Here is a 13,268-nt window from a genome sequence, read left to right as displayed (position 1 = left end):
GGCTAAACAGCTGCTCCCGACACCCACAGACAGATAAGCAGACTCAGGACCCAGGACTCCTTTGAGTCTAGCAGGCACCCACCCACTAGAAAAGAGAATCACAGACAAAAACTTCCCTTCTTTTATGAACAGCCAGAGACTGGTCTCTTATAAAAGGCCTGGAATTCGAAGAGGCCATGATTTACAAAGAATGCCTCACGCTGCTTCTCTCCTTGACTAATAGCGCCAAAATAAGCAAGCAGTGGGGCCCTCAGGTGTCTAGAGGTGATCAAGACATGGTTCACGAACCCCATTTTTCAAAGAGTACAGGAAACGACACAAGATTTCACTATAAAATGAAGATATGTTAAGAAAGTATTCCAAGTAGGCTGAAGTTTCAAGTGGCAGCAGAGGACAGCTCCCGCTATCAGCTAAGACCACAAAATAAGACTGTATTGATATATACATATTTTTAAATAACTCGAGTGTTGGTTGGCAAGTCTGTCTAACCACAAAAGAGCCTGGAGATTTATGCTGTCAAGCTGGCATAGGACATATTTTTTTGTCACATGAAAACACACACCACACAACAAATTTTTAGATACAAAATGTTCCCATTTTTCACTTACTGTCATTGTTAGAGCCCGTTTCCATAACACCATAAGGAGGAGCCAGAAGTCCTGCCATGTACTGTCGATATTTCTGAAAGACAAGATTGTAAACTCAGTGCACAGATATTTACTCACTTTGAGCATTCATTTATTTACACGTTAAAAAGCAGAAACACTGGGTGTCAGGAAGCATCGGAGTCTCGTATTTATAGAGCCATGAAACGTGCTGTCTGGGATCTGTGGTCTAAAATAAAGATGCTATGTTCGAAATAGGTCTTCCTGGGTAAGACTGAATGTGCCCCTGCCCCGGGAGGGGGGTTCTGTCCCAGCCAGTTCATTTATGCGTTTGTGACTGATTAACCAAATTGCACGGGCTGTTACGCCCCCACCCCCTCTTGCTCCACTTCTCACTCCCGCAGACACGTGCTCAGGCTTTCACAGAGGGAAAAGACACTCAGTTTTCATAGATGCAGATACAAGTAAATGTGCCGCCTTCTTAATAGGTGAATGGCACGGAATCAGCTTTCTTTCAGAGCAAAAAGAAATGCATCTCTAGAAAAATGTGTTTTGAAAGAAGCTGATTCCATTTACCTACTTCCTTTTACACTGTACACCTGCCCATTCCGTGACCTGCAAAGAACTTTTAATATGTTGTCAAGTAAAAGAGTTTGGCTTCATTCGGAACTATTTGGATTCCCCTGAATTGTATCCCCCTGACTTTTGGTCCAGGCATGCTTTAAGATCTGGGGCTCAGCGATGTACATTAGCCCCTATAGTCTGTGCTGTTTGGATGGGATAAGGGCTTGGAGAGCATACAGCAATCTGGAGGATCCAACAAGAGGGGTGACATTTACAAAGAATGGGAATGAATATTAGACATCTTCTCTTCTCAGGTGCTAAATACAACCTCCTCCACTCCCAGAATGAAAGCTGGGCAATTTTATTTATTGCCTGATGTCATGTATATTTATGGTTTATAATTAGGGTGACACATAAATGTTAAACAGCATCAAAAGAATCAACACTCTACAATGTGCTTGTGGGTTACACAACTGTCAGCAGAAAGACTTCATCTGTAGCAATGGGCAGCTGGCAGCACGCAGTGTTCGAGCAACCATCTGGCCCATTTGGTAGATCTGAATGGTGTTTGTAATGCAACATTAACGATTTCTCCAAAGAGCCTTCTTTTAGTCAAGATGTGACTAGCTTTTTTTTTTTAAATCCTTTTTTCTTCTCAGTCTGAGGCATCTATACTAACACCTGCATGCAAACATTAAAAATCATGATTTTCTCTGCCTCTGAGTTAACTAATCACTCACACATACCCACGGGACCCATCTTCCTCCCTGAATTCCTGACATTTCCTTTGACAACTTCCCAATTCTGATTCTCTTCTTTCTAATGACACCATCTACTCTCTTCCTCACGAGAGAGCATGGATTAAGCACATTTCTGGGCATCACATCACGCTGGACTCTGAACAAAGCAGGCTCAGAGAGAGCAGACGGGGACTGGGTTAGGTTCTAAAAAGGTTTTGTGACCCCCACAGCCTTTTGAGTTATTCCTCTTCCTGTTAGCAATTCCCTACCGGGCTCCTAAAAGCAACAATCCATGTTAAACAAAAGGAACCATTTTGCTTTGCTTAGAAATGGTGCTTGGACACAGCGGATGTTCTTTGTCTCAGGCACCTCAACGTCAATGGCCATGGACTCTTCGAAGCACCTTCCTGAGCCCTACATAAATGAGACTTCGCCTTCCTTAACTTCACAGCACTTGGTCTGTTGCTCACTCACGGAGCACATCATCAGGGCCCCTGCTTTTGGGAACAAAAAATAGAGCAGCCCTTTGGGGAGCAAAGCGTGGGCTGGATTTCAGGACGGGTATGGACTGAACACCTACTATGTGCAGACAATGTCCTAGGCTCTGAGCTCACTGCAGAGAACAAGCAGACAAGGCCTCTTGCACTTGTGAAGTGTCTATCTCCTGCAACATAGGGCACCACGGCTTGCACACAGTATAAACTTACTACTCATCTGTTGAATTTTAGAATGTTTATGGAAAATTTCAAACGTATATAAAAATAGAATACCACATACCTAACGTCCAGCCTCAATAATTATTAACTCATGACCAACATTATTTCATCTACACTCCCATCCACTTGCCCCTTCCAGAATTATTTTGAAGCAAATTCCAGATATCATATCATTTAACCCATAAATATTTCAGTTGTTGCTGTTACGTGCCATCAAGTCAGCTCTGACTCCTGGCGACCCTCTGAATGAGTGACGGCCACAATGCCCCGTCCTCAGCAGCCCTCCTCAGCTCCTGTAGACTGATGCCCATGGCTTCCTTTATGCAGTCAATCCATTTCACATTTCATCTTCCTCTTTTCCTGTTGCTGTCTACTTTTCCCAGCGTTATTGTCTTTTCCAAAGAATCCTGCCTTCTCACGATGTGCCCAAAGTAGGAGAGCCCTGGTTTTATCATTTTTGGCTCCAGCGATAGTTCAGGTTTAATCTGCTCTAGGACCCACGTGTTCATCGTTCTGGCAGGCCAGGGTATCTGCAGAGCTTTCCTCCAGTACCATATTCCAAATGAACCAACTTTTTTCCTGTCAGCCTTCTTCACTCTCCAGCTTTCGTTCCCGTTCATAGTAATTGGGCATACGAGAGTGTGGGTAATCTCGGCCTTGGTGTCTCATGATGCTTCCTTATACTTGACGATCTTTCCTAAATCTTCCACTGCTGCCGTTCCCAGTCTCAGTCTTCTCTTGATTTCTTGACTGAAGACTCCACTTAAATTGATGACTGAACCAAGGTAAACCTTTAGCAATTTCAGAGTCTTCACCGTCTATGGCAAAGTTGTGGAGTTCTTCCGTAGTCATGATTTCGGTCTTCTTGATGTTGAAATGCTGCCCCGCTTTGGCACTTTCTTCTCTCCCTTCTGTCAGACGTCGTTTCCAGTCATTGCTGCTTTCTGCCAGTAAGATGCTGTCACCTGTATACCTTAGATAGGAATCTCTAAAAGGCAAGGACTCTTTCTTTTTTTTTTCACACAAAACCACTCTACCACCATCACAACTAAGAAATGTAACAACATCTCCATAATATCCAGTCGACGTTCAAATTTCTGTTGCATAAATGTCCCTGCTGAATTGAATTTGAAAAGTACTTTATTTAATAAGACAATATTGGTTTGAGTATAACACCTTTTGCTATAGTGGAGACTACAAAAACAGGGTTCAAGTATTTATACCTATAAATAAAAAGTCAACCTTTTCAAACATTTTTTAATAAACAGTTACTAAAGCAGGAAAATTGATTTCTTATGTAGCACCCTGCAGAGCACGCTATATTAATTAGGATAAAAACAGCTAACTGGAATAAAACCTGTAACAGAAAATTGAGATTCCAACATTATTTACAGACTGCTTGATCTTTGGGCAGCATTTCATCTTCCAAGCACCAGTTAAAAAGCAATCTATAAAAGAATATATCACAGGAAAAGATGCTGACCTCACTCATGACAGAAAAGCACCTTAAAACTATAGTGCAATACCATTTTTTACTTGTCAGATTTGGCAAAGTTTCAAAAGTTTGTTGGGGGCTGGCCCGGTGGCATAGTGGTTAAGTTCACATGCTCCACTTTGGCGGCCCACGGTTCAGGTTCACAGGTTTGGATCCTGGGCATGGACCTAGCACTGCTCATCAAGCTATGCTGTGGTGACATCCCACAAAAAATAGAGGAAGATTGGCACAGATGTTAGCTTAGCAACAATCTTCCTCAAGCAAAAAGAGGAAGATTGGCAACAGATGTTAGCTCAGGGCCAATCTTCCTCACACACAAAAAAAAGTTTGCTAACAGACTATTGGTGAGAGTGGGGAAAACAGGTTCTCTCATACACTGTTTATCGGAGTATAATACGATACAACCTCAGTGGAAGGAAATTTGGAAGTATCTATTACATTTTAAAATGTGTATTTCCTTTAATTGAGCAAGGAACCTCCCTTAGAGGGCAGAAGTAGAGCCTCCTGAATTACCTGAATACATATGCAAACGTGTATATGTTTGTAATAGCAAACGAAACAACAACAATAACAAACAGCAAGTAATCCAAATGTCTACAAGTAGGTGACATTTGGGTTACTTTCAGATAAGCAGATGAAGATGAGTTCTTTCCTGATAAACAGGTTATGTTGGAATATTATACAGCCATGAAAAAGAAAGAAGCAGCACTACGTGTGCTGGTATGGAATGATCTCCACATATACTGTTAAATTTTAAATAACCAACTACAGCACTGTGTGTAGAGTATGCCATCATTTGGTGGGGATCAAAGAACAAACGTGTGTATGCAAATGTTCAAAAAGATTTGTAAATGTACAGACTATCTCTGGACGTATACACAAGGAACAAAGACTGCCTCTGGGAGAGAGACCTGGCTTGTGAGGCTTAAGTGGGAGAGAGACTTAGTTTTCACTCTTCTTCCTTGGGTGAGTCAACACTGAGGCCCCATGGGATCACTCACTGTGTCTGTCTGCCCAGGGGCTGGACTGGCAAGGATGGCCTGCAGTGGCCTTCAGTATCAATCATCAGGGTGTATGTGGCGCCTGGCAGCAAGGGATAATGACAGCAGTGGAATGAGCAGACACCCTTCTCTCTTAGTTTACCATGTGGAGGTGGGAGTGATTCCCTTTGACTATAAAGTCCTGCAGAGGTGAGGGAAATCAGAGAGTTTAGACACCAGGCTCCCTGCAATAGGGCTTACCGGCACTAAAGTGATGAACCGAAAAACGAGAGGTGACTGTAAGGAAACCTAGATTGTGGAGCAGCTCATACCTTCATGGAAGTTTAAAAGCCACTTCAAGCTTTCTGAGAAACAGAATAAAGCCAAAGGGAACTAATGAAGGCCATGCTTCATAAGGCTCCGCGTGAAAGTCAGCACAAGGCTAGCTTAAAACCGAGGTCGGCAGTTTTTCAGAGGTGACCCAGCACATTTTATGGTGGTCCCTCCATGTCACCCCCACACACCTCCCATACCCCAGCGGCTGGGGTGCACAGTGACCTGGCTGAGTCCCTTGACGATGTTCTCTTTGGGGTCCTGCTTGACCTCCCCCTGCAAAGCCTTTCCCTGGATCCCAACACACTCTGACCCCTCCAAAGCTTCCATGGCCTCACTCAATCGTTTTTAAATCTCCACAGGCAGTCGGGAAACAGCCAGGTCTGTCACTGCTGCAGACACTGCTCCACACCATGAAGGACCTGGCTGGAGCGATCCTCAGCATCCCCGCTCCCTAGCCCTCCGGGGGCTCCGAGGGCACTTAGGAAATCTGCTGTTCATAGGATAAGAAAACCACCAGGGCCTCCAAGGGGCTTAGAAGAATTTGGCAGGCTTCGTTCCTTGGATCCCCTCCTAGCTTTGTCACTAATCAGCTGGGTCCCCTCATACAAGTCCTCCGAGCTCTCTGGCTTCAGTCTCCACGTCCATCAAATGGGCGCTCTGAATTAAATCCAATGTTCGTAAACCTCGTTCTGCAGAACCTTGGGTGCCCTGGAGGACCCTCAGGCAAGGGCACCATGCGAGCAGAGCCTGCAGCCCCTAAGGCAAGTAGTGTCTTCAGTTTTATCTGTTTTATAAACTAGGGTTCCAAGAGCAATTTCATTTGAAAGATGACTTTTGCTTCTAAAAAGTAAAAGTTTACAAACCACAAGATTAAATAATCTCCAAACTTCCAGCCAGACAGATGCCACTCAAAGATTCCCATGAAGAAGCGACAGAGACCAATTTGGGATTTGCCTAGGAAGCATCAGGGATTCTCCTCTCTGCTAGGAAGGCTTCTATGATTCTGGACTGGCCAAGAGACAGGTTACTCTGTACCTGGAAGGTGTATCAACAGAACTGGTACTAAGAATTTAACTGAGATGCACCACAGTGCAATGCTGACCTTCTCAACATTGAGACGCCCGCGTGCAGACCCCCAGTGTGGCATCCAGCAGGGCAGGAGGAGATGTGAGAGGGGTTAACAGGAGCTCTTCCTGGAACTTAAATTTTCTTCTCTGTCATGCAGTTTAAAGGATTATTTTTATACTTTTATATTATGGAGTAGAAAGCCAAATTTGCATAAATTTTAAAGATTAAAGCGCGAGACTTCAAAGAAATTTTGAGCTTGCTGCTGGCTACTTCTAGCTACAAAGGGTCTAGACTCCGGGCATTATGTATTGATTTCCTCTGCATTCAGGGAACTTCAGTGGGAAAAAACCAAGAACCTCTGATGTTATAGAAAGTATGCAGACGTTGAAATCAAACAGAACGGGGTCTTAACTCTGATTCTGCCACAAGCTACTCGTGTGAGCTTGAGTAACTTACAGTTTCCTGGTTAAGGAACCTGGGATAACAACATCCATCTTTCAGGACCATTGCGAGGATGAGAAATAAAATCTATAAAAGTGCCCGGCACATATTAGGCACTTAGTAAATGGTTGCTGATAATAATATTAATAATAATAATAACCAACGAAGGATAAGCAAGACAATCACAGTATCTGATGATATTTCCCCAGCAGAAAGTCTTCAGTTTTAAGAAAGAACATTCTCTACATCACCACTTCTCATTACTGAGGCTGTTGATATTCACACAATACAAAGACCCCACCATACATCTGCTCACCTGTCTGTTAAAGGGGGCTGGGGAAAAATAGGAATTTAAATAATAGATAATATTAAATAATTCTATAATATACTGCTTATTTTTATATACACCTAATAAGATAGTCCGAGGAGAAAGTGATGGAAAAAGGAAGAGCACAAGAGAGTAAGCCCAGAGATAATTTAACAAAAATAAGTGAAGACTTTCAGCCATCAGAACTGTTGTTTATTAACAGAATCTTTAAAAAACATTAATCTGTCAATTACAACTGGCCAGTTTGTAAAGTAGAGTCGGTGCCTGTGGCTCAGAATAGACGGAAGAGGGAAGGCAGTATGAGGGGGAAGGGAACAGAGTATGAAGGGAGGGAAGATACCCATCCCTAAATCAAGATGGAGGTGTGCTACTGGCTATCCTAATGTTTTCTAAGAAGAGAAAAGATGACAGTTTCAGAAAGCTTAAACCTGGTCCATCTCTCAGCCAATTCATTGCCCCCACCAAGGCCACTGAGGAAGGCTGGCTGGAAGGCTGGCAGAGCAACCGCCAGGTGGAGGGGGTGTGGGGGTAAGCCCAGCTCTGCTCCACAGCTTTAAGCCCCTGGTTGGGGCTGCTCCTGCCCAGAGCACAGGGCACCTCTCTCTAAGGAGAGTGCAGAAAGGCTCCGTATGACCCAGCTATAGCCCAGGAGTCACAATACATAAGTGGGATGGCGAATGCTGGGGGAGGAGGCATAATAGGGATATGTCACATTCTGAAAGGTCAGTCTCAGTTGCAAAGCAGGATGCACAGAGAATAAAGGCAGGCTGGTAGCTTGAACCCCAGATAGACCCTCTCTGACAAGAGGAAATGGGGTCCCAGCAGGGCAGTACTCCACACCCTGGAGGTCAAGGTCTTCCTGACACACAACGAGGCCTTTTCTGAGTGTCCTCCAAGCTGCTGCCTGCTGCCAAGGCCTGTCCAGGCTGCCAGCAGGAGCCCCCCCTGGGGAGGCCAGTGCAGAACACAACTGTCACCACATTCCTGCCCAGCTGGAAGCAGCCAGGTGGAGTGCTGAGCTTTGGGTACACCCATACCCAGCAACTGTCCCCTGGGCCCCTCCTCCACCTAGGAGATCATCAGGCTGCAGGGAAAACATAAGCAGTATCCTTAGGCTGGCACATCAGCCCTGGGAAGGCATAAAAACAGGAAGCCACGAGGATGACTGACAGGCATTGCTGCAAACACTTTGGGGTGGGGGGCAGCGTGTGCTCAGAACAGGGATATGCAATGAAAGCCCATGGTGGGCAGCATCCAGGATTGGGGAAGAATCGAAAAGGACTGTTTTGGGGGTGTGGTGGTATGTCTTACATCTTTACACTACAACTTTATTAGGTTCTCCCAAACTATTAAAGCTGAGTTCATAAAGTGTACTTTCTCTGAAAGCATCCTGATTACATGGTAGAAGAGCTTAGAATAGGGAGACAATGTGTATGCCTCTTTCTTCTGCTTCCTGGCAAGAGTTCTCTCATAACTTATTTATGATGTGTAACATATGATGTGAAAATGGACATGACATGTTGCTCTAAAATCTCGGAGAGCTAGAGAATTCTTAAACATGTGAGGAGTGGAAATGAAGGGGAAAAGTAAAGCAGTTATAAATGGAAACCTTCAAGCAGAATTTTCCTGTTTATCCTTTTACTGCCATATGTTTGTCTTTTCCCCTAGCACCTCACCAGCAGGACAGAGCTGACCTCTTATGCCAAGTTATTCTTACCATAACAAGCAGCCTCTGGATTCAACACAACTGAAACAAGGGTCACAATATCTGGCTTTGCTGGCTATTAACTACAACAGGGAACACCCCCTGAAAAGCTATCAGACATAAAGGGGAAAAAAAGCCTGCTCTTAAATGGCCCACACAAAAATTCACCTGTTTTGGAAAGCAATCTAAAATCACCAGAAAGAAAGGTGCACAGTCCTTTAGTGAAAAGAGACTCACTTGATAGCCTCTGTACGCATCTCGGTGAGAGGCAAGACATCTCCAGGGACTGAGACATTGGTGGCAGCCATTATTGTGACCTACTACAGGTATGCTGACACAGACGCTGGCCAATGCCATTGGAGTTCTTCCTCTGGCCTGTTAGCCAAGGGGTCTGCTCCACCCACCAGAGCACTGATTTCATGCAGCTCAACCAGGGCTGGCAGCCTGCCTTAAGGACTGGCCCTAACCAACAGCAAGCCCTTGGGCAACTTGTGGCCCTCCACAGGTAGGGTGCCTGGAAACTCTGCAGCCAGGTGAGTGGGTCCACCTCTGTGGGGAAGGGCATGTATGAGGAGTGGGCCTGCATTGGTGAAGTATGTGGGGCCTCTATAGTGGGGCAACTGGGTACACTTCAGTGGGTCAGGGCACACATAAGAGGCAGGACTGTGTTGATGGGGTGTGTGGCCCTGTGGGCAGTAGGGCTTGTTAGCTGCAGCAGACTTGTGCTTCTCAAACAGCCACATAGGGGATCAGCCCCACTTTTCAAAGGCTGGAACAATTTGGTGCTCCCATGCCTGGGGCTGGCCCCACTCAGCTGCAATCCTGAAAGAGCTGACAACAGGCTTGCAGGCCAGAGGCCTACAGAATTATAGGCCCCTGAGACTAATAACCAGCCACAATCGGAGCCTACTCACTTAAAAGAAAAACTGCAACAGGAATGTGTTATTAGACCTTGTAGCCAACTGTGTTGGGGCACCCGACACCCAATAATGTGACTGAAGGGTCCATAGCAGCCACACACAGCTGAGCATTACAACCAGCTGGCCAGAGGGAGAGCATAGCCTCCCGGGGCACCTGCAGCAAGAGCAATCCTGCCACAACAGAAGGACACATGTAGCCCACACAGAGGACATTCCTGGAACATTTGGAACTGGTGACGAGAGGGAGGCACACTGCTGGGCCTCATAAGGCATCTCTTACATAAGGCCACCTCTCCAAGATCAGGAGACATAGGTGACCCACCTAATATATAAATATATGCATGGAGGAAGAGGTAAAATGAGGAAGCAAAGGAATACATTTCAAGTAAGGGAACAGGACAAAAACCCAGAAAAAGAACTAAGTGAAACAGAGATAAACAACCTACCTGACAAAGAGTACAAACTAAGAGTCATAAGTATGCTCACTGATCTTGGGAGAGGAATGGATGAACTCAGTGAGAACTTCAACAAAGAACTGGAAAACATAAAAAAGAACCAATCACAAATAAAGAATACAATACAGGAAATGAAAAATTCACTAGAGGGACTCAATAGCAGAGCAGATGATACAGAAGAATGGATCAGCAAGCTGGATGAAAGACTAGAAGAAATCATCCAAGCTGAACAGATAAAAAAGAATTAAAAAGAACAAGAACAGTCTAAGGGACCTCCGGGACAACATCAGGCACACTAACATTCGTATTATAGGTGTACAAGAAGGAGAAGAGAGAGACAAAGGGTCAGAGAATCTATTTGAAGGCATAATAGCTGAAAATTTTCCTAACCTAAGGAAGGAAACAGACATCCAGGTACAGGAAGCACAGAGAGCACTAAAAAAGATAAACCAAAAGAGAACCACACCAAGACACATAATAATTAAAATGTCAAGAATTAAAGATAAAGAAAGAATCCTAAAAGCTACAAGAGAAAGGCAACAAGTTACACATAAAGGAAACCCCATAAGGCTAAGAACTGACTTCTCAGCAGAAACCTTACAAGCTGGAAGGGAGTAGCACATTATAAAGTGCTGGAAGGAAAAAACCTACAGCCAAGAATACTCTACCAAGCAAGGTTATCATTCAGAATGAAAGGAGAGATAAAGAGTTTCCCAGACAAGCAAAAACTAAAGGAGTTTATCACCAAGAATCCAGTCTTACAAGAAATGCTAAAGGGACCTAAGTGAAAAAGAGAAGACCACAAATAGGAATAAGAAAATTATATATATATAAACCAAACCAGTAAAATAACTGGTAAAGGCAAATATACCGCAAAGGTAGCAGATTCAATCACCTATGAAGCTAACATGAAGGTCAACTGACAAAAGTACTAAAATTACCTATTTCCATGATGAGAGGGTAATGGATACACATGCACAGAAAAAGAGGTTGGATATGATATCAAAAACATAAAATATGGGAGGAGGGGAGTAAAAGAGTAGATCTTTTAGCAAGAGGTCAAACTAAAGAAACCATCAACTTAATATAGATTGCTATACATGTAGGTTATTATATATGAACCTCACAGTAATCACAAACGAGAAACCTATAATAAATAGATAAAAAAATTAAGATACAGGAACCCAAACATAATACTAAAGAAAACCATCAAACCATAAGGGAAGAGAGCAAGAGAAGGAGAAAGGAACAGAGAAGAATAACTAAAATACCCAGAAAAAAAGTAACAAAATGTTAGTAAGTACATTCTTATCAATAGCTACTTTAAATGTCAATGGACTAAGTGCTCCAATCAAAAGGCATAGGGTGGTCGATTGGATAAAAAACAAGACCCATGTGTATGCTGCATACAAGAGAGACATTTCAGACCTAAAGACTCTCAGAAACTGAAAGTGAAGGGATGGAAAAAGGTAATCCATGCAAATGGCAATGAAAAGAAAGCTGGGGTAGCAATAATTATACCAGACAAAATAGACTTTACAACAAAAACTGCAACAAGAGACAAAGAAGGGCACTACATAATGATAAAGGGAACAATCCAACAAGAGGCTATAACGCTTGTAAATATCTATGCACCCAACATAGGAGCACCTAAATATATAAAGCAATTATCAAAAGACATAAAAGGAGAAATAAACAATAACACAACAATATTAGGGGACTTTAACACTCCACTTGCACCAATGAATACATCATCTAAACAGAAGATCAATAAGATAACATTGCCTTAAATGACACATTAGACCAGATGAACTTAGTAGATATATACAGAACATTCCATCCAAAAACTGCAGAATACACATTCTTTTCAAATGCACATGGAACATTCCCCAAGATAGATCACATATTAGGTCACAAATCAGGCCTCAATAAATTTAAGAAGATTGAAATAATTCCAAGCATCTTTTCTGACCACAACTGTATGAAACTAGAAATCAACTACAGGAGGAAAATTGGAAAAACCACAAACATGTGGAGATTAAACAAAATGCTACTGAACAACGATTGGGTCAATGAAGAAATCAAAGGAGAAATAAAAAAATACCTGAAGACAAAGGAAAACGAAAATACAACATGCCAAAATATATGGGATACAGCAAAAGCAATTCTAAGAGGGAAATGTGTAGCAATACAGGCCTATCTCAACAAACAAGAAAAATCCAAAATAAAAAATCTAACAGTGGACATAAGGAATTGGAAAAAGAAAAATAAGCAAAGCTCAAAATCAGTAGAAGGAAGGAAATAATAAAAAATCAGAGCAGAAATAAATGAAACAAAGACGAAAAAATCAATAAAACTAAGAGCTGGTTTTTTGAAAAGATAAACAAAATTGACAAACCTTCAGCAAGACTCACCAGGAAAAAAAGAGAGAAAGATCAAATAAATACAATCAGAAATGAAATGAGGAGAAGTTACAACAGACACCTCAGAAATACAAAAGATTATAAGAGAATGCTATGAAAAGCTATATGCCAATAAATTGGATGATCTAGAAGAAATGAGTAAATTCTTAGAATCATACAACCTTCCAAAACTGAATCAAGAAGAAATAGAGAATTTGAATAGACAAATCACCAGTGAGGAGATCAAAACAGTAATCAAAAACCTCCCAAAAAATAAAAGTCCAGGACCAGACGGCTTCTCTGGTGAATTCTACCAAACATTTAAAGAAGACTTAACACCTATCCTTCTCAAACTCTTCCAAAAAATTGAAGAGGAGGGGAAGCTTCTTACCTCAATCTATGAAGCCAAACTTACCCTGATGCCAAAACCAGACAAGGACAACACAAAAAAAGAAAATGACAAGGCAATATCACTGATGAATATCGATGCAAAAATTCTCAACAAAATACTAG

At 42.7% G+C, this 13,268-nt stretch overlaps 1 protein-coding gene across 28 annotated transcripts in view; it reads right to left on the bottom strand.

Annotated features, from left to right (window-relative positions):
- Positions 1–13,268, bottom strand: part of RAPGEF4 (Rap guanine nucleotide exchange factor 4) — a 296,774-nt gene that overhangs the window by 131,748 nt on the left and 151,758 nt on the right. For 23 of the 28 annotated variants that reach the window (XM_070580180.1, XM_070580182.1, XM_070580210.1 and 20 more), the window contains one exon: positions 609–681. In XM_070580180.1, the coding sequence (XP_070436281.1) occupies positions 609–681 (73 nt within the window). Of the gene's footprint in view, positions 1–584; positions 682–13,268 lie in introns of all 28 variants that reach the window. The other 5 variants (XM_070580195.1, XM_070580197.1, XM_070580196.1 and 2 more) reach the window with 1 other exon arrangement.

Source organism: Equus przewalskii, chromosome 17 (genome assembly GCF_037783145.1).
Source record: "Equus przewalskii isolate Varuska chromosome 17, EquPr2, whole genome shotgun sequence".
NCBI classification, from domain to species: Eukaryota; Metazoa; Chordata; class Mammalia; order Perissodactyla; family Equidae; genus Equus; species Equus przewalskii.
This window is presented reverse-complemented; position numbering and strand designations above follow the sequence as displayed.